Source organism: Chelon labrosus (assembly GCF_963514085.1).
Source record: "Chelon labrosus genome assembly, chromosome: 21".
Taxonomy (NCBI): domain Eukaryota; kingdom Metazoa; phylum Chordata; class Actinopteri; order Mugiliformes; family Mugilidae; genus Chelon; species Chelon labrosus.
The window spans coordinates 16,878,476-16,899,809 of NC_140354.1; the positions used below are offsets into that span (position 1 = coordinate 16,878,476).

General features: G+C 44.0%; 1 protein-coding gene across 1 annotated transcript in view; it reads right to left on the bottom strand.

Moving 5' to 3' along the window:
- Positions 1 to 73: 73 nt before the first annotated feature.
- Positions 74 to 21,334, bottom strand: part of tanc2a (tetratricopeptide repeat, ankyrin repeat and coiled-coil containing 2a) — a 30,240-nt gene continuing 8,979 nt past the window's right edge. The window contains exons 5-27 of the mRNA XM_084571304.1: positions 17,909 to 18,034; positions 17,558 to 17,824; positions 15,662 to 15,804; positions 12,996 to 13,227; positions 12,726 to 12,898; positions 12,057 to 12,137; positions 11,773 to 11,973; positions 11,555 to 11,689; positions 11,257 to 11,453; positions 11,046 to 11,154; positions 10,497 to 10,619; positions 10,278 to 10,415; positions 10,099 to 10,197; positions 9,545 to 9,736; positions 9,257 to 9,350; positions 7,788 to 7,921; positions 7,578 to 7,701; positions 7,177 to 7,352; positions 6,951 to 7,083; positions 5,994 to 6,085; positions 5,767 to 5,901; positions 5,550 to 5,650; positions 74 to 5,125 (exon numbers count right to left, since the gene is read on the bottom strand). Coding sequence (XP_084427430.1) covers positions 3,235 to 5,125; positions 5,550 to 5,650; positions 5,767 to 5,901; positions 5,994 to 6,085; positions 6,951 to 7,083; positions 7,177 to 7,352; positions 7,578 to 7,701; positions 7,788 to 7,921; positions 9,257 to 9,350; positions 9,545 to 9,736; positions 10,099 to 10,197; positions 10,278 to 10,415; positions 10,497 to 10,619; positions 11,046 to 11,154; positions 11,257 to 11,453; positions 11,555 to 11,689; positions 11,773 to 11,973; positions 12,057 to 12,137; positions 12,726 to 12,898; positions 12,996 to 13,227; positions 15,662 to 15,804; positions 17,558 to 17,824; positions 17,909 to 18,034 — 5,096 coding nt within the window. The 3' untranslated portion in view covers positions 74 to 3,234. The remainder of the gene's footprint in view (positions 5,126 to 5,549; positions 5,651 to 5,766; positions 5,902 to 5,993; positions 6,086 to 6,950; positions 7,084 to 7,176; positions 7,353 to 7,577; positions 7,702 to 7,787; positions 7,922 to 9,256; positions 9,351 to 9,544; positions 9,737 to 10,098; positions 10,198 to 10,277; positions 10,416 to 10,496; positions 10,620 to 11,045; positions 11,155 to 11,256; positions 11,454 to 11,554; positions 11,690 to 11,772; positions 11,974 to 12,056; positions 12,138 to 12,725; positions 12,899 to 12,995; positions 13,228 to 15,661; positions 15,805 to 17,557; positions 17,825 to 17,908; positions 18,035 to 21,334) is intronic.

Consider the following 21,334-nt stretch of genomic DNA (forward strand, 5'->3'; position numbering starts at 1 on the left):
CGCGCCTTCTTTTTTTTTACGTTGCAAAGCTCACCTTCTTTTTCTTCCTCAGAATGTACCCACCTGTTGATTTGGCAACAATTCATGTTAGCTAAAGCATTTTGTCACTCATCCAAGTAGCTTCTTCTGTTCTAATAGCCTGGTGGGCAACATCTATGGGAGTTGCTCATCTGAAACTTGCATGACAAGGGTCTGTTTGAAACAGTTTCCTCCAATTACAGATAAGAAGCCGGCTTTCAATTTTCTCGCAAACAAAGTCGACCACGTTGCGGTCACCGCATAAAGCCCACCCAAGAGATTTGACGGAGCATAATCAGTCCCCAGCAGACCAACTTTCTTCTACAAAAAGTTTGTAGGTGGGGATGTTGTTCTGTCGTCCAGGCTAGGAATATTCCACACCAGTCCATGAAACAGCTTTGGTCCATTGAAAGAATTGTAAAAAGCTCAAATAATGTTGAGTAATGTAGACTGTCCTTAGCTAAAAAAGGGAAAGGAGAGAGAGAAAGAGAGACTTCTAGCTAGGTCTGTGTTTCAATCAGCTTTATTCCTCTCAGAAATGTAATCAGTGATTTCATGTCTGAGCTGCTTCAAAACAAATTCTGAACAAATGTTTAAAAGTCGGCGCTCCAAGTAGGTTGACGGCTAAAATCCCACATGTACAGACTACCCGTCTGTCATCCAGCTCTTGAAACATTTAAAGAAACACTGATACAAAATGGCAACTTGATCCCTTTATCACATCAGTAATTTTTAACTTGTCTTCAACATCTAGCCGCCTTGCTAATAACGTATTGTTGCATTCAGACTGGCAGGAATTACTTTCCAGTTCACACAGCCGCACTGTGAAAGTGGGTATTACTGCGTATCCTGAGCAGCAAGAAACAAGGGCAGTGTGCGGAAAGACTGTACCGTAACAGAGAGTTCAGAGATCATATCAGCACCAGAAACTCTGAAACAAGATGCTGATTCATGGGAAAACATACAAAGAAGAAACATACAAAAACAGGCAGTCATGTGCATAAAATACATCTTACAAAAATGAAAGTCTTTCCTTCTGCATACCATCCGTTGGGTGGAAATTTAGCCTCAGAATAAACTACTAGCTAACCCCTTCCCCTTGTAATGATTTACCTCTTGAAATGGTAGCTAATCCGTTAAATAACTGGTCCTTAATTTTACACAAATGTAGAAAAAAATAGTTGTAAATTGCTTTTTTTGCTGGATATGACAGCTAATGCTAGCACAATTTATCAGCTTTAGTAAGTTGAGTAGCCAGTCAAGCTAGTTTGAGCTAAACGATCTGGCTGAAATCCTCACTTGAAATTTTTTAAAATGTAATGCTGTAAATGCACGTATAAACTCAAAATAGCAAGTTTAAAAGCGGAAGTATCTTCCGCAATTTGAATCACAGTCAAAGAAACAGCACTGCTCTTGTATCGCACTGTAGTTAGCTTGTTAGCCTTACTATTTAAAATACGATTGGGAAAATGTAATTTTAGAGCATTTTGTCTCTTTAGCTTAAGCTCTAATAAGCTAATATTTTTATATTTTCACACTATGCATTTTCCCTTAAAAATGATGATAAAGTTTATGCCATCTTTGCTAATGGATTTGACTAGGGCTGCGGAACCGTAAACTACAAATAAAGACAGCAAAGATTTTAATAGCATCCAAGACTGGCTTGAACTGGTTTTTAAAATGTAACTCGTAAACTAACGTACTTGGTTAATGATAAGCTTCATGTCCTTGGAAGTAACGTTTGTTTCCTGCTGTAGGTAGTTAGCCAGACATGCTAGTGACTGAAGCTTAAGTTAAAATGGATGAAAACTTAAATCAAGCTATTCCTGACGCTCTTAACTTTGGAAGAACAAGACAAAATACACTATAATCCAAAGTTTTTAAAGCCAGATTGTTGTCTTGATGTAATTTAATGCACACCATTTCACCACTTGGATATATCCAACGATTCCATGCCTACAGTAGCTAAGGCTGAGAGGAGGGCATCGGCGAACAGTCAATTTTTGCTGCATTACAAAGGAGAAGGCAATGGCTAACTCAAAGAGGCAATGAGTTGTATATTTCCATTGCAATAAGTATGACTAGCCCTGGTATATCAGTTGGGAGCCTTGTGGTTTGCATAAATTGGGACCATTAGGATTATATAATACAAAAAGCGTTCATAGAAAAAAAAAATTCTACGAAGCTGAAAAGGAAAATTTAAAAAAAATGTCAAAAAAAGGCATTTTTACAGAACTCATGCCAGTGTACCCAAGCACAGACAGACGTTAACAGAAAACTGAGTTCTACAGTTTCAGTTTCTGTCTTCTGAGTGAAACCCACCCAAAATGAAAATGAAAAATACAGTTTAAAGAAAAAAATAATCAATATTTATACAGTTTAATACAGACATAACTTAAAAAAGATAAATATGACCTTTTTTTTTTGTTTTATGTACAGCAAGTCCATGATAGCATTGTCTTAGTTTCCCTCACTATGGCTTGGGTTTGGGTCACTGGCCAGCGTCGGACTGGCACCAGTTTTTCGAGCTTGGATCCATCCATTCATTTCCAGTCATTGTATAATTTAAGCGCTTCAAACTTGAAATAAAAAAAAAAAAACTTCATTAAAGGCATGGGCAGCAGGCAAAGTTAATAGCAAATGTCACCATTTTAACTATACCTAAAGCCAACGATGAACATTTTCTTGTATATTTATTTTGGATTTCCCCCAATCCTCCACTTCGACTTTGTGCTTTGCAACGCCAAAAGCAGTCAAGTTGTTCCCTTTGTTTTTCCCTCCTTCCCCTCGTCATTGCGTCTTTTCTTTGTCTCTGGCTGGTTAACTGAACAGACCCGACCTTTAGCGAGCTATTCGTTCCATGCTGAACTTACATGTTAAACATCTTCTGCATAATAAGAGTCATTATTCTTTAACTTAAGTGCTTGCCATACAATACGAAGACACAACAAACACCTCTATCTGCGACTGACCAGGTCTTTTCTCAAGCTCTCTTTTTTCTTTTTGCGTACATTGGAATAAGTACAACCAAGTAAAAATAAGTGCTCTAAACCTAATTTGAACAAGACGTTCTCTTGTTTTTTCTGAACCACAAAGGAACTAGACATTTTTGGAACTCTACTTTGTTGGAACTAGTTAGTTTCAGGCATATTTTGGAGTACGCAAGTGCTGTGACTTTCATTTTTACCACTTTTTGTTGATATTCTTGGGTTGCCTTTACACGTTTGATTCCACAAAGGGTCTTTTTGGTTTGACAGGAGAGGTGGGACCTGTCCGTCTCTCAGTCGGTCTGTCAGAGCAGCTATGGATCACCGGCAGCGTTCGGGCCACCTTCACATCCAGGTAGGAGGGATTCTGACTGGCAACCTTTACCGAGCCTTCGCCGTGACAACTGTTGCTTGGCGCCACCTCGTAGAAGTCTAGTTGGTTGTCGTGAAGGAGGTGACCGTTGTGGGCATTGTTGTTGCTGCGGTTGTAGTAGGCAATGGACGACGGCTGAGGTGGTGCGAAGCCTCCCTGACTGGTGGGGTTTTTGCTGGGCGAGGTGACGACTGTGTCCACTGAAGACACGGCCCAGGAGCGAGAGGGGCTGAGGCAGGATGCTGAACTTGAAGGAACTTGTTGCTGATACGGCTGGTAAACTCTTGCTGTCTTGTCGATTATGCCCATGAACGGAGTGTTCCGCGATGAGCGCCCGGCCTCTCCTGGATAAGTCCCACCTCCCGCCATGGATACGTCTGACTGGGGAGAGGATGTCAGAAAGAGATCGTCATGGTAACCGGTAACGCCCCCTACAGAGGCCAGATCTGAAGGTAGATCCATGTGTTGGGCAGAGGCTGAGGTCCTGAAGCCCGGCCCGTGATTAGCTGGCTGCCCGCTAGCGAGGCTGCCACTGCTGGTAGAGAAACGGACGCTTACACTCTGGGAGTGGATGAGAGACCTAGGGGGATTAACAGCGGAGGAGGCTGGGTGGGCACTAAGCGGGCGTCGAAACCCACCCTGGTGGTGGTACTGATAATCTTGTGCTGATTGAAACCTATCAGGAGTCCCCATTGTTGCCTCTGTAACTTCTACGGGGTAGTATGCGGCTTTAGATTGGTTGCGGCTGAACTGATGGGACTGGCCAAACCGACTTACCCCCGCCCTGTCTGCTCCTGCTCCTATCCCATAAGAAGATGTCTGTCTTCCCAGGCAAACCAGGTCAACATCACCATCATCTAGCGCATATGAAGCTCCAGAGCTTAGACCAGGCTGGACACGTTGGCTTGGCCTGACATCAACGGAACTTGGGCAGAAGCTTTCCCCCAGCTCTGCCAGCTCTTGGGGCAGATGAGCAAAATGGGGGTAAGCAGAACTTCCTAAAACCATGCTGGACTGGGCTGAGGAACTGGGCTGACTGGATCTAACAACCTGCACCTTGGCTGGTTGTAGCCACTGGCTTTGGGCAGGGTTCTGCTTCTGGAAGGACCTCTGACTTGCCATATGGTGGAGCTGCTGCACTCCCTGGTTCTGTTCTGAGTGGTGGAGGGATGACTGTGGATGGTAGTGGAGACTTCCTGACAATGCCGGCATACTTTCAGACATTGGGCCAGCTCGCTGGTGATGCTGCACTGGGGAGGGAGGAGGGCTGAAATGGTGATAGGAGGAGGCAGGGTGAGGGTGTGAAGAGTGACTGGGCGAAGAGAGGGACGTTGAGTGGGTGGGACTGGATAGGTGATGATACATGTGGGTGGGGGAGAGGGAAGAAGGTGATGGCACCCCTGAGTGGCAGCGAGTGTCAAGGCTTTGAACGGCAGGCAGAGGACGAAAGGAGGAGTCTCCTTGCCTGGTCCTCCCTTCATCTTCCCTCTCATCGTCCTCCTCTTCTTCTTCAGTGAGCCCGTCCCTGTTTGGCACCTGCAGACAATCTGATTCTTTGCACCGTGCCTCGTTGATGGACATGGCCACATTTTGTTGATAGACATGATGAGACGAGGGAGGAGAATCCTGCTGCTGAGCAGCCTGCCGACACTCTTCTTTGACCCGAGAAAGCAGCCGCTGGATCTCCCGGTTGGATGGGCACAGACGGCTGGCCTCGTTCAGATCCTCCAGGGCTGCATGGAAGTGTCTGAGTAAGGAGAGAGCAATAGCACAAGACAGAGATGGCATTTTCAGAGGATTTAAAAGTGGAGTTTCTTAAAAGAATCGTATGAATTGTGATTGTCAAGGACATAGATTGTTGACTTGCAAGCACTTAGCCTAGCCTTTCATTTAGTGAATGCTATGGTGTATTACTAGTTAGTGCAGAAATCCGGCTAACTGGTAGTTTGATAACCTACACCGGAAATTATCTATTAATTTCTACCTACTCGTTGACATAAATGTGAAATGGAAAAACTTCCCTAACAGTACACAGCCTCTTGTCTGACAAGCCCTTGTACTGTGGCATCAGCTGGAAACTGAGACAGGGCACCCTGACTTACACATATGGCACATTTGTCGTTTGTCAATTTGTTCCATTTATCTACTGGTTGTAATGAAACCATGGTTACCTGAGGCCGCGTTTAGCTCGTGCTCGGGCGTAAAAGGCTTCGTAGGATTTGGATTTTAGCTCCAGAGCCTTAGTAGCAAACTCCTCCGCAAGGCTGAAGTCCTGCAAAGAAAAAACAAATTATGGTGGTACGTCAAGACTGACGACAGGGGTCACCGCAGAAGGATTCTTGGCGAAAGCACGTCATGGGTTCCAACATGTGCGCTCAAGAGACTCACATTCATCTTTCGATGGCAGCGAGACAGGTTGAGGAGCACACACACTCTCAGCTGTCTGAATGTCTTCAGCTCGTCTCCTGGAAACTTCTGGAGAGCTGACTGATAGGAGTGAGCAGCTTCCCTCAGTTTACTTTGCTAGAAACACACACACAAACAAGCCTTGCAGTAACAAATCAAAGTGTGTAAATTTGTAGTTGGTAAATTTTGCCTGTGCCTGCATGTGTTACCTTGTACAGTCTGTCTCCCTCTTGGATCACTTTACTAAGCAGAACCATCAAGATATCAGGTTTAGAGGTCGCCATGGCCCAGGTTGCTGGTCCTGAACACAAATGCACACAAGTTAATGGATATGGTCGATCCTGTTGGACTGTTTGCGTCTGTGAGTCATCCGTCTGGAAAGACCCAGTCTTGATGTGAGTATGAATGTTAACGATAAGGATGTATTTTTTGCTCTGGGTGCACCAGGGAGAGGAACAATACCTGTAAGAGTAACAGTGGAGCTAATGGGAACTTAAATAAACAATCGTATTCTGAGAGCCGAGAGACAGATAGAGATTAGATATGACTAATTTTTGTACAAACATTCATCATCTTCAGACAATAAATTCTACTGACGTTGGAGAGTGCAAGACTTTTTATCCAGGCCGTGACCACATCTTCGCAAAACTAATGACATTCACATCATCCCAAGCTGTAAGCTGTAGTTAAAGATTGGTAGCAATACTTTTCACCTCAACAAGTAATAATTGTTTACTAGAGTTGAAGAGGAAAGCAACCGTAATGAATGAGACGGATAAATGGTAGTTACTAATGTAACTAAGGTTCTATGAATCAACTCCAGAAGGAAAAAAGGATCAAAACAGTTTCCTCCAGCTACAGGTACGATGTTGATTGTTAACAGATTCTAGAGACACGTGTTTCAGAGTTTTAGAACTGAAGAAGCTACTTGGATCAACCCCTACATGTCCAGTTGCCCTTGTTTCTGCTTGTTTTTTCAATATATACTACATCCTGGATGACCGCGAACCTTCACAGACTGTATCTAGAAAAGTCTGCAATCAGATCATGGATTACATTCTAAAAGAGAAAGGAATTTGGTCAGGACAAACACTGGTTTGGCTTTGTTTTGAGAGGGACATTCCCCAACCACATTCTGGCTAGGGACCTTTCTTGCATGTTTCTACCTATTTTGGCTCCCTTTTTGAGGAGAGCGATGACCGCCGAGGTGTTTCTGCAGCCAACTGCTCTGTCGAGAGGACGCATCCCGCTGCAATCCACGTTCTCCACCGACGCACCGTGATCCACCAGGTATTGCACCTAACGCACAGACGGACGCAAATAAGATCAACCTTGTACTGTATTGTTTGTATTATTGTCTTGTCAGGGTGCAACTGCATCTGTTTTACGCACCACTTCGGGGTCACCGCAGAAGGCAGCCAGATCCAGAGGTGTCCGTCCACTGCGGTCAGCGTGAGTTGTGGTTGCCCCTCTCTCCACCAGCTCTCTGACTAACTGGAGCTGGCCTTTCAGACAGGCCCAGCTCAGAGCTGTTAACCCTTCCCTGTCACACTGGTCGAGAGATGCTCCTGGAAGCAGAGAGAGGTTCACCTCAGTACACATTAGGGTCAAAGATAGTGTCACGGTTAGAGGTCAAAGAATTAAAATGATTACAGAGTGTGAATTAGTAATTCATGATGCAAATAAGAAGCTATTTAAAGACATTGAAAACTTTTGGCCCATATGTGAAGATATTTCATCCGGGCGTTCATAAGAACGGACAGGACGGACGAAGGACTGTTGTGGGTTGTTACCGTGATCCAGCAACAGCTGCGCGGTGCTCTTATGTCCCTCGGAGGCTGCCGTCATCAGAGCAGTTCGACCCTGCTGGTCGACCATGTTCACCTCCACCCCGTGGTTCAGTAACAACTCCACCACCTGACCCAGAGAGACGTTGTCAGGTCAGGAGACTACAACAATCCGAGCTATGTTTACTCTGTGTTTGTGTGTGTTTTGCCTTGTACCTGCCAGTGTCCCCGTCTCACAGCGCTGAAGAGCGGAGCGACGCCCTGCCTGTTGCCTCGATCAACAGCTGCCCCCTGATCCAACAGCAGCCTGCAGACGGACAGCCTGCCGCGTCCTGCTGCTGCCGTTAGAGCTGACAGAGAGACAGACAGAGGGCGAGACAAGTGGAAATAAGAAGACAGGCTTTCTGAAAGTGACCAGCTCCAATCAGCAATAAGCTACCAACACTAGCTTAGCTTAGCTTCATTAAGCTAATATACCACTGTTTGTCATAGTACCTCGCTATTTGAATAGAGTCACAATACAGACATAAAAATAATCTAGTAGGAAATGTAGTTCCTCTAACACGGGTTCAAAAGTTAAATAAAGTCTTCGCGTCAACGTGGCTCTGAGTTTTCAGTTGCCATTTTCACTAACTATGAGCATTGACGTGGAGGAATATCTTTGACTGGCCAAAGATATTCCAAGTCAGTCATTGCAAAGAATTTAACAGTAAGACTGTGTTTGACATATAGTGTAGGTGTTAAATTACTTTTAAAGCCCTAAACTTTGGGTACAATGTGCTAAAAGAAAGTATATATCCCACACAGTTCTTTCTACATTAAGAAAGCCTACTGAAATTAAAACTTAAAGAAACTTTGCCCTTTTAAAATAGTACCAATTGCTTTATTTCTAACTGAACAGGCTGAAGGACATGGCCTGAAGAATTAAAAACGTCAAACTGTCCAATATTTATGGGCTATAGTACAGGTATGTTATGAACAAGGTGAAGTGAATATTTGTCCACTAGATGTCAGTAATGTGTAGCAAAAGAGTGGTCGTGCCATGACTGAAGCCTAAGAGGTGACAGTGAGCTAGCTAAATAAGCATTGCATTAATAAACTGAGGAACTAAGCAAGATTTGGGTTCACAAAGATGCCCTTTAGAACAATCTGACAAATTGTGCCACCATCTGCGGTGTCAAGCGCTGACCGAGGCAGCTCCTGGACCTGATCCGAACGGCAGATGTCTCTCTGGGGGGTATCCAGTCTGTAAAGTTTTCTTTCCAATGTTTCCTCTTAATGATATATTTTTTCACAAAACTGGATTTTGGATTAAACCTGCACAGCAGAATTAGCTCTGCTCTATTTTTTCGTGTTTTGATCTTTACTCACAGAAACACATCTCCAGCAAGTTACTGTTCTCTTTGAACATGGTGTTAAATTTAGCTTAATTTATACATCTGTGTCGAATCTACGCTGCACACCCAGCACTGTAAGCCGTCTGATGTGCGCCTCCCCAGGGAGGCAACTACAGAGCAACAACATCAACTGTGACTGATCTGCTCGGTGGCAATGCATTTCCTCCTACACACTTCCAGCTGCTAGACTGAGCGGATTATTTTGGAGCAAACAATAGACGACAAAACAAATCTTCAGGTCTCCCTGCCAAAATCCAAAAATGTCCCCCTTGTGTTTTCGTGTGGTACCTGTCTCTCCCCACAGACTGTCATAAGTGTTGATCTCAGGTCTCTCCTCCTCTTCCTCATCTTCCTCCGGAAGATCCAGCAGGTATGACACCACCTACGCGAACATGTGCGTTCATTATAAGCACACAAACAAATATTGGAAATATATTTTCATGATTCAGTGAAATTATATATATATATATATGTGTGTATATATATATATATATATACACACACATATATATTATGGCATGCCGTTCATATATATACATATATATATATATATATATATATATAGGGGCTGTTAACCTCTGTGTGGCCCGTGCAGGCTGCTGCGATCAGAGCCTGCTGCACCGCCTGGCTCCGGCTCGCCCCCCTCTGGCCGCAGCAGGCAGTGCAGCTCCATTCTGCACGCTTCAGCAGGAAGCGCAGCACCTCGAGTTGGCCCCGCTGGGCGGCGTGAACCAGCACACACCGACCTGAGTTGTCCACGTGACCCACCTGAAAGGGAGGACAGATACTTAGAAGCTGTGTCTGCAGCATCAACACGATTCATCCCACGATTTGACTAACAAGCCAATTTGCCCGTGTCAGATAGCTAATCAAGGAAGAAAATATAGGTTTCCAAACTTGTGCATCTGCTTTTTAATATTATCTATTATTATAGTTTGAATTTTTAAGATGTACGTAGATCACAAATGTAGTTTGGAGCTAAATTTACAATCTTGTTTGTGGAAAAATGAGCCATACTGGTTTTGATTTGTGCAATCTATGTGTCCTAGTCGTTATTTACCACCAGTACACAAAAATTACACAGTTTGAGTAAAACAATCTTGCAGGAAGATAGACAGGCAGACCTCTACCTTGGCTCTATGCAGACTCAGCATGGTGACGATGTCTAGATGACCAGCTGCAGCAGCGAATCCGAGCGCAGTCAAACCATCCTGTGACTGTGCATCCACCTGGAAATGCGACACAACTTTGGTTCACTCTGTCTCACGTTTAAAAACTCCACACTGTGATTCCGTGAAAATATTTTTACCTGCGCTCCGTGGTCGAGCAGCAGCGCCACAGCGTCTGTGTGGCCCAGGTGAGCGTGCACGCACAGCAAGGGAGCGTTGTTGAGGACGTCGCTACGGGAATCCACGTCAGCCCCGCCCATGATCAGCAATCTGCTCACCTGCGCGGGTGGAGAGCCAAGTTACAGCACCGCTGTTTTAGTGAATATGTGCGTGCATGTGTATGTATACATGCGCGTTACCTTGATATTGGGGGTGTAGAGGTTGCGCAGCGACGAGAGAACTGGGCTCAGGCTCCCCGTGCTGTACGACAGCCACAGCCCCTGCAGAACTGAGGACGAGACCCCAAGCTTCTTACTCAGACCCTGGAGGATGAAAATAGACGCAAGGATATCAGGCAACACAATGGGCAATGCTTGGAGTATTTGTTTGTGGCACTCAAGTTTCTAGTTGTTCCTAAAGCGTGTTTGTGTGTGTGTCTGTGTCAGGCCATCAATCAGTGTCATTGCTATGGGGTGGGGGTGCCTGGTCTGGTCTGGTCTAGGTGGGTGCTACATGTCTAAGGAACATCCACATGAATGAATGCCAGGTCCAAAAGTTTCCCAGCAGAACACTGAATTGTCACAAGATGGTCAATGTTATTTACGTCTCCTGTCAGTGGTCATAATGTTGTGGCCAATTGAATAAATGCTAAATGGCGAAATCCAGTTCTCTGTCCCAAGTGTTAGCATGTGTGTTGCTAAGAAACCTGTCTATACTGGGCCACTTTTAGACTTGGCTTATGAGCTAACCTTGTAGATGTGAGCCTTCAGGATGTGATGTCCCAGCTCCAGCGTGTGCTGTCGGTTCAGCTTCCCCTCTTGTCTGCAGAGCCAGAAGGCCAGAAGAGTGTGGCCACTCCTGGACACAAACAGACACACGGATCGGTAAAACTTTCTCTCTCTTTTTCTCTTTCTCTTCCGCTTTAGTCACTCTTTCCGTCACTGCTGCCTGTCATCGTACCTGGGGTCGCAGAGGAAGCGGTCATCCTGCCCCTCCTCCCTCCACACCAGCCACTCCCTGAAGGAGGCGTGGTTCAGCATCCGGCTGCCGTCACTTCGGCACAGCAGGAAGGAGGAGAGCTGCTCGAGACGCTGCGAAAACTCCGCCCACTGCAGTGTTCCTCCAGTCAGAGCGCCTGCGTTCACCACCTCAAACAGCTGGAGGACGAGTTGAAAACAGGAAAAATTACATATTAAGTCAGCGACTCCGTGGGGTAAAATAAGCTCATATTACAAATATAAGTCATGCTAAAGTGTACCTGCTGATCTGTCAGAGGGTGCAGCGATGCCACGGTAACATTGAGCAGAGGCAGAACTCTCTGAAAAGACGACTGGGTGGGGAACCGCATGTTCAGCTGCAGCAAGTAAACCTCTGCTAGGCTCACAGGAACCACCTGCACAAACACAAGTTAAAGCATTTTACCTTTGCACCGCCCCAATCTGTCTGATCTCCCTCCGCCCCCTCCCCCCTCCCCACCTTGAAGCTGGAGCTCTTCAGGACAAGGTAGCCTCCCTCGATCAGGTCCAGGGTCAGTTTTAAGTAGAGGTACGAGCCTCTGCTCAGGCTCTTCAGGTGGCTGATCAGCTTGGCCAGTGCTGTGTTGTCCAGGCGGCCATTGCTCAGCGACACGTTGCTCTGGATCTCTGCACTGCTGTGGATACGCTGCATCAGGTAACCCTGAGAATATAGAATATAGAGAGTAAAGATGTACGGACAAAAAAAAGACAAGACAGAATAAAATGTTTCCATGTGAACGTTACCTGCAGGTCCTGGTCTATGGCGCTGTTCTCCTCCATCCTGTCCAGAGAGATCCGGTGAAAGGGTAGAGAATGAGTGATGTCCTGATTGAAAAAAAGGGACGGAGAAACCCATTATGTGAGTTCAGACACTGAATCCTGACTTTGAATTGACAAATATGGATCATCACAGGTTGAGGAAGGACGGAGGAAGACAAAGCAGTTCGCAGTTAGCTTCAGGATTTTGCAAAAGTTGTGGTTTCTTGCCGACCTCCATGTGGGACGAGTCTTAAACATGCAAGACGCAAATTTGAATGACTCCTGACTTACATACTTGTTGGTACTATGGATGCATCAAAGGTGCAAGAGAAAGGAGCTTTTGGGATGAGGACTAACTGATATGTTTGACAAATGTACACTTACTCTGGAAATGTTGGCCAGAGCTGCCTGAGTTTCCCACATTCAAGAGCATGAAAGAGGCGATAATGTTAGATTAAACTCTGGTAGCATCATAAACCAGCTTCAACGAAGTTGGGAATGTGGTCTTGTTAGTTGATGATGTGCTTTTTGCTATTTATTGCAGCTTATCTGGACCTTAACTTGCAACTCACGTTAAAATATGTGACGTTTCTTCCAGTCTTTGTGTCATCTTTGCAGTATATTGCTTGTCTGTGGAGTTTGTGGAGTGTGTACCTGCTGACTGGTCCTGACAGTGGTAATGACCTTCAACCAGGAAGGAAATTTCTGGACATTTCGGGACAGGAAGGAGGTCAGCGTGTCTCCGTAGTCCGGCCGGTGGAACTCTGCCTCGTTTAGGCCATCAATCAGGACAATAAGCCCTGCCCCCTCCACATGCAACTTCCTCTCTGGAAAAAAAAACAACAAACAATGTGGTTCATCACAGGTTAAGCACTGTTCCGGACTTTACACAAGGACGCCGAGTGCAGTATCATCTGCATGTACCTCTGTAGAGAGCGTCTAGTGGTTCTAGTATTCCTTTCTGAAGGGCGGCGCTCGGATCCTGGATGCAGGAGCGGAGGCTGAGCATGCTCTGCAGCTGTGGCGACCGGTGCAGCAGCTCCCGATAGGCCGCCAGCTGAGGGGCTTCGCTCAGCATCGCCACCATGTTGTGCACGAACTCCGGAACGAGACAGGTGTGGCAGTTGTCGGCCTGACAGAAGTGATATGAGACTACCTGCAAAAGACCGACAGGAAGAAGATATTTTTGTCTGTAGAAAGGTCAAGACTCTAGCAGCAACTTTAGTACAGAACACTAAAAACGTTAAATCTTCTAATAAGCGACTACGGATGAAGGCATGAATATACACACATGGATAACCCTAACCCTAACCCTCGTCAAGAAAGTCTGGGACAAGACTACAGCTTGTAATCAATCGGCTGCTTGGATCTTATAAAACTTTTGTGAGATGTCAAAGCCACATTCTTATTTGCAAAGCTCAGCACAATACTCTTTAAAAGAATTGTTGACTTCTTTGTGGCCTGTCATCAATTTACAGGCTGAATAATGGATTACTGTAATTAAATTAGAGGCAGATTTGCTGAGTCAAACTGGCTTATTCTCATTCAGAGCTACCGTGACTGGTTTTCATACTCAAATGTATGTACGGCTCCCTTGATGGAAAGGAGGCTGTGTAGTTTGCGACCTGAGTCTCTCATTAAAGACAGATGGGCATCTGGAGAGAGAGTATTTATGTTGTTTTCCTGCAACCGAGCGAGAGAAGCTTTTTAGCTCAGAATTTCTCGCTTCTTCATGAGCACTAACCAATTATCTGCTCATGGAAGTAAACTTTAAGAGTTTCCCACTAGGCTGAACAACCTTGTAATTAGCTTTGAGGAGAAGATTTATTTCCGCATGTAGAGGTAAACTGTTTCACCACCAGAAGAAGGGAGTTAAGTGTACCCTAAGCATTTTCGGTTGGGCCGAGGGTAACTAGGCAGCTCCAGAGTACGAGGAACAGCTGCATGGTCAGGACACAGTTATACCAGTAATCTACATAGATGCCATCGTCGACAAGCAACTACAAAATGACAGTTTGGGTCAGCAATCACCTCTTCCGAATGGAAATGGACACACTTGTGTAATAACTGTTGCAGTTCCTCTGGCTTTGAAACTCATGGTCGGTCAATCCTATGGCAGTTATGGTCATGTGTTCCTGTTTGTGTTTACTGTAGGAAAGACATTTTAGTAGTCAGTGATAAATGTCTTTCGCCTTTTAAGGGGCAAAGTTGGTCTGAGGGACAAACAACCTCCTCAAGCTGTCCGGACGTCACGGAACGAGCTTCTCTGTCATGTAGAGGGTGGTGGACATTGTTCATGATGGACTGGATCCTGCCCAAGGACCTTGCCTCTGCCACCAATGTCAGGGACTCCAGCTCTGCCCTTACCAAAGAACCCGCCTTCTATATAAGTTTGTCCAGCCACAAGGTGCCCTTCTTCTTAGTGCTGTCTCTGGCAACGATAGTCTGGTAGAACATATCCAGCACACATTAAATGACCTTAGCCTCCTGAGGAACTAGAGACGGCTCTGACCTTTTTTGTATACTGAGTCTATGCTAGTCGACCAATCCAGTTTGTGATCCAGATGGAGACCCAGATACTTATAGGTCTGAACCACCTCTACACGCTCCCTGTTGATGGTTACGGGCTGCGGGAAATCCACTACCATCTCCTTGGTTTCAGCTGTATTGATCAGAAGATGGTTCGCTACGCACCATGAGACGAAGTTGTCCACCAGATTCTTATACTCATGCTCCTGTCCATCCCTGATACACCCCACAATTGCAGTGTCATCTGAGAACTTCTGCAGGTGACATGACTTTGTGTCGTGCTTGATTTTGGCTGCGGTAACCGTTTGTTGTAATTTCTGAATAACAGTTTAACCTTTGCCAGTCTATGATCACGCTGGCTGGCGTGCTCAAAGCGCCACGACGGCATAACTAGGTCACCTGGAGCGCAGCTGTCAACTTCAATCAAAAGTGCAGTTTTAAAACAATCTCCCTGCTTTTTGTTTGATGTTTGATTGACCATGTAAAACCGGAGATATGATACAAAAACATATGCTGATACTACTCTACGTGATGAATATACCAGAGAAGTCTGATGTGGATTGGGGGGAAGGCGGCAAAGTCGCCAAACTGGAAGGCATCCGTGGGAAAAGACAGAGTTTGTTGAAATATTAAGTTGATTACAGTTGATCACTGCTGTAGCTTTCTATATAATTTTGCACATACATTTGTTTTGAAGAGAAATATTTGTATATAGTTTTACTATATTTCAATTTTACCTTTATATGTTCATATTTGCCACCTATGTTATACCTTTCCCAAGTTCCACAACGGTTGGTCTTTATTGTGCTAAATGGTATATTTTTTCAGTTCGGACTTTACTAGTTTAATAAAGTGAAATAAGGTTTTATTGGGGGACTAGTAGGGGACTGAAGATATTTACTGTGCAATGGCCCAAGTGTTAACTCTTAATTAATATAGCGTAGTTAAATGTTCAATACTTCTTTCTGAAATTGACTGCACTTCAATGTAAAGTAGAAAAAGTGCAATTCTAAGTCATTTGTGGCATAGCAGATGCACATTAAGTGATTTATGGATGCTACCTGTCCCGCGAGCCTCCTCAGTGCCTCCTCTTGTCTCCTCCTCATCTCTGGAGTGCCTGGACAGCTTCCTCCTCCTCCTTCCTCTCTTCCTCCTCCTCCTCCTCTCCCCAGGGAATCGTGGGAGAAAGAAACAGGCTCTACATCTGGAACGACAGTAAAGACACTCTTAACTACGTACATTCATCAGGATGTTCCTGGCTGAGATTGTGGTGGAGTTCTTTTCGGCTGTTTCTTCTAATGAATGAGCTTGTGTTCACGGCTGGAATTACTCACTGGGAGTTCTTTAGAAAAAGCATGTGAAATGGACTATTGCCAACAATTCACCATCAAACCCCTATAAGGTCTTTTTGTTTCTGGGTCTGGAATGTAATATTCTTCCACACGTCTATTGTCTGACTCATCCTGAATCACTGAGAATGGACAGTCACCATATAATAGTAACAGAAGGCTCACATATGCTCCTAAACATATTTAGACCCCTTTTTGACATTTATTGTTTTGTAGGTTAAATCTTTAATTGACAAATTTGACATTTGGGATACCCTAGCTAGCCCTTTCTATTCATCAGTCTACACTCCCTAACCCAAAATGATATGACATAAATAAATGAAATCATTTATTTAGTACTTTGTTCAAGCTCATTTGGCAGCAATTACAGCTTTGGGTCTTTTAGAGTATGTCTCTATGGGGTTTACAGAGCTGGATTTGGCCAGTTTTTCAAATTTTCCCTTACAAACAATCTTGAGCTCTATCAAATTTTGAAGGACGGGTTAAAGAACTGCCATTCTCGGGTTTCTCCACAGACCAGGGGAGACAGGGGTTTAGTTTGGGTTTTGGCCTGGCTGCAGAGGGACAGATAACTAATACTCCTGAGGGATGTTCCATTATTTGCCTTCAGGTCATTGTCATGTTGAAACTGAAAATTTCCCGGCATTTATCTATTCTCCCTGTCCCTGCCACTGAGAAGCAAAACCATAGTATGATCCTGCCACTACCATGCTTTGCTGTGGGGGATGAGTAGTTCCAGGATTTCTCCAGACACAACTTTTGCCCAAAGAGCTCAAGTTTTGTTTCCTCAGACCAGAGTATCCTTGTGCTTGTCATCTCAGAGTCCCTTAAAAGCACTTTAAATTGGCTGTAACGCATTTTACTCAAGAGCGGCTTCCACCTAACAGTTCTCTCACAAATGCCTGATTGATGAAGTGCTGCTGCAATTAACGTCCTTCTGGCAGATTCTCCCATGCCTGCAGAGGACTTCTGAAGCTCTATTAGGCCGAACGCTGGGTTCTTGATCACCTCCCTGATCAAGGCCCTTCTAACTTCTAACGTCACTCAGCCCGAGAATAAATCTTGGTGGTTCCAGACTTAATTACGCCTTGCCACAATTTTATGGCATGTCCACAGAGAGTTCCTTGGACTTCATGGAACCATATGCACACAGACTTGTGACTTTTCCACTCTGTCCAATTAGTTAAATTTGCTATGGGCGGACTCCAGTCAAGTTCTAGACATGGCTCAAAGATTATCAGAACAAGACGCCTTAAGAAAGGGTAGGCTGAAGGAATTTATGCCATTTTCACCCATTCAATTTAACAGACAACACAACAGAACTTTCAGAGGTAACTATAGATCTTTGTCTTTGTTTATTGGGCTTAGTAAAAGACGTGGACAGAACATTCAAGGGAACAAAATGAGATACAATTGTAATGTGATGAAGAGCCCAAATGGTAGAGCACTCGCTTAGCATGTGAGAGGCAGCATGGACATACACCATCGTATAGGCTACAGGCTAAGATCCTGGGTGCTGCAGAAGTGGCAGCTCACTGCTCAAAGTGTACACATTGCTGTGTAAACTAAGGGATTGAATTTCCCCATTTCCACTCCCTCCCTACTTACGTTTGGGTAGGACCTCATTGCCAGCAGTGGTTGGCCACATGCGATTTCCATGACAACTGAGCGCCACCAGACGGGCGATGATGGCCGTTTTGCCGAAACCCATGTTGCCAACAATCACCACACCCCGACCGGTCGCTGGGTCGTCACTGCGGAGACAGTTGTCCACTTCTTGGAAGAGCCATTCCCTCCCAGTGAACAGCCAATCAGACGAAAGGCCGGGGACTTCAAAGTGGAGGGGCTTCAGGTTGAGAGAGGGAGTGAAGCGGACTGCAGGAGGAGAGGGAAGGAGTATTGGAATTTTCAAAATAACTATTTCGGTTTGTTTGAGGGGTAACGTGTGGGAGTGTTTACCTCTGTGGTCCTGTTGACTACGACTCCCAGAGTTTTGTCTGGGCATCCTGAGGGACGTCCTCGCAGGGATGTGTCTCTGCTGCTCATCGAGATAGGCTAGATCTTCAAGGTGGGCTGAACTAGTGGCTAGAGAGAAAGAGAATATAAAAAGAAAGTTAATTTCCTGCATAGACTTTAGAAAGCAGAGTTGACTAACTCTGAGTTGGTTAACTAAACCATCAATGCAAAATATGACTAATTGCTTTAGAAAACAATTGCATTTCGAATATTTCGAATTTCCTGCCGCTTTGAAAGTTCAAACTAGCTTTTCTCAAACAAAAGTGACGAAGGCTTGTGGGTATTGAATTATTTAGAACAATATGTCAGCATGAAGAAAATATGATTAATGTTTATACAAAATGTTAACTTGTACCCCGTTTCAAGACTTTATGCTAAGCTAGGCTAAATGTTTATTATTGACTAGTGTCTTGAATAATGCTCAGATATTCACCTTCTTCTTGCCATGTGTTTGAAGAAAAGCTCTTCACCATTCTCATACCTGCTCGGTTAGCTTAGCTTAGCATACATTCTTGAAACGGCGATAAATAGCTAGCCAGGCTCTGTACAACAATAACAAAAGCACTGGGGAAAGCTCACAACTTCACACATTATACTATATATTTTCTTTGCATTTCAGGATGTTCTGTGTCTATGACTTCCTGCAACCTCACGCCTCAAGTCAAGACTCCTTAAATAATGTTCCTGAATGGTAGATAACAATACAACTTGTGAATTCAATAGTGTTTTGTGTCTGACTTGAGTGCTCAAGAATGTGAGCCATAACAAATAAATCCACAAAGAACGAAGCACTGTATAAACAAATAACACATGCTAACATCTGGACAAAACCACAGATAAAACCCAGAAAACCCGGATAGATCTGTTCCAGCTTGAGTGAAGACCCACATAATTCATATGGATTTTTGAATTCAAGAACAGGCATGCTTTGTAGGACATTGTCCGAGCAGTGCTGTGTCTCGAGTGCCGCTGTGGGTGCTTTAAAGCGGCGTTGAAAGCCAAAAAAGTGCCAACAGCTGTCGAAAACCTTAAAGTTGCCTGGACTCCAGACAAAAGCAAACATAAACCTACCAAAAAAGAAGTTTGATCCAATCAGTCCAGCTACGATTCACTAAAACAGCAGAGAACATGAGCGCTGGCGATGCCTTGTATCCTGTGCGTTTTTGTGTGTGTGTTTGAGAAAAATGACACACATGTCACTTCCTTCCTTTCCCAAAGTGCTTATGGGGCTTTTGAAACGCAGAGAAAGAAAAGAGGAAAGGGAGGATGAGACGTGAACATGTTGCCATAGCTCTGACTCTGGCGGTTTTGTGTGTCGACACAATACAAACCGCAGACATACAGCATCGCCTTGTTTTTACATTTCTGCTTTTGTGCGGATTAAACAAAGTGGAAACAAGTATCAATAGGTGACCTTTACAGATGTTATTTGGATGGGCTTATCTTATTTTGACCATTTGACCCTGCTTCTAGCCTGAATGCTATGCTAGGCTAACCATGTTGTGATTCTGTAATTATCATACAGGCAACATCAGTCTTCCCATCTCCCTTTAAGTCCACAAGGATTTCTGTTTATTTAAATTTAGGCAGAACACAGAATAGGAAAAATCGTTTATTTTGCCTTCAACGTGGGCAAACTTGTTAGCTAACACAGATACGTAACATTGTTATCAAGTATTAGTCATCACAGTGACGTGCGATGAGGTTTGTGGCTGGTGAGGCACGTATTTACAATTACGAAACCAATGGAATAACTGAAATTTGCCATGCAACTGGCTGCTTCCACAATAACTGGTTATGTTTCATATCTCAAATGAGCATATAATCAGTTATTTGGCCAAAGGAGTATAAAAGTGTGAAAATCAAATATATATTATAGAGCCAATAGTAATATTGAGTTGTTAAATCTTTATATTCTGATATCTTCCATCATTTACCACTTCCTGTCTAGACTTAAGGTCTAGTTTTGAGAATGTTTTAAGCTTAGCTATACAATCTTCCATTTTTTGGTTTCACACAAAGAGAAAATAAATGGGCCGTGGCCGTACAGTTGACTCAGCGTAAAAGAAGAGCGACAGCATGAACCCGTGGCTCACTAGCGCCCTCTTCCATGACGTAGAAGTACTGGCTGCCTCATCTTGTGCTTTTTCAGTGTGGTTTAATGTCAGATCAAGACTAAATGTGTTACACGCGTACATGAAATACATTAACTAGGCTGTGAAAAATTAGGACATATGATAAATAGCTTGTACAACCATTATATTGGTGACATACAAAGAGTTAGCCACAGGCAAGTGCCAAGGACACGAGCCTAACCCAGTTTGAGAGACATGGCGCAATTCGAGGTGAGGCTCAGCTCGCTGCTGCCTCGCCTCTGTCCCTGTATTTACACAGGAAATACGTAAATTCAGCGATTTTGACGATAAAAACGATCGAAATGACTGGAATCATACTGAAATTACATTTACATCACAGACCAATAGACAAATAGTGTAATTTGTTTTATCAGCAGCATAATTTATTTTATTGTCATCACTTTTCAGGATGACACCGTCACCTGCCTAAGTTGTCATAGCTGCTTAATGTTCCAATCTGTTCACTAAACTAGTGTTACGTCTGGTTGCATCTGGTAGCAAGATGGTAAGAAGCGAAAAAAAAAAATAAACTAAGCTAGTATGATGATGGTAAAAAGCTACTTTTAACTACAAAAAAGTGTTTCTACATCATACTTACGTTATTTCAAAGTAGTATAATATACTGATTAATGCAGCTTTGTGAGAATTTGTTTCATCAAGGAAATAGGTTTGGTTTCAGAAAATGAGATGACTACGTTAAAATGTATTTGCATAATATAAATGTTGTATAAACCTTGGTATAAAACAGATTGGCAAGACAGAGATGGAAGAATCTGCGGCGGTGCATTTACAGTTTATGAAAGTCAAGATATGCCTCATACGATGCTACTGTGAATGTGGTAATGTGAATAAGTCCAGAGTGAACACATCATTTTCGTGATTTGCTGACTATCACTAGGGAGCTCACCAGTCAAGTTGGGAAAGAGTGATGCATTTCCTTCCTAACAGGAAAGCATGTGTGGGAGCAAACTGCAAGATTGGCTCACATACAAACAGTACATGCACACACCAGAGACATTAAGAAGGAGAGACAAACTCCTTAAAGAATCCTGTCTATAAATCTTACGCTCACACAGAGGCTGTTTGACACATGTTCCACTCCTTCGCCAAAAAAAGCGAATGATTGCCTTACAAGTCATGGCAATTGTGTTGCTGCGGTGTCACAAGGATGCGTGGTGGCAGGTAGTATTATTTTCCTTGGCTGACTGTATCATAATATGAATTTTAAATGATC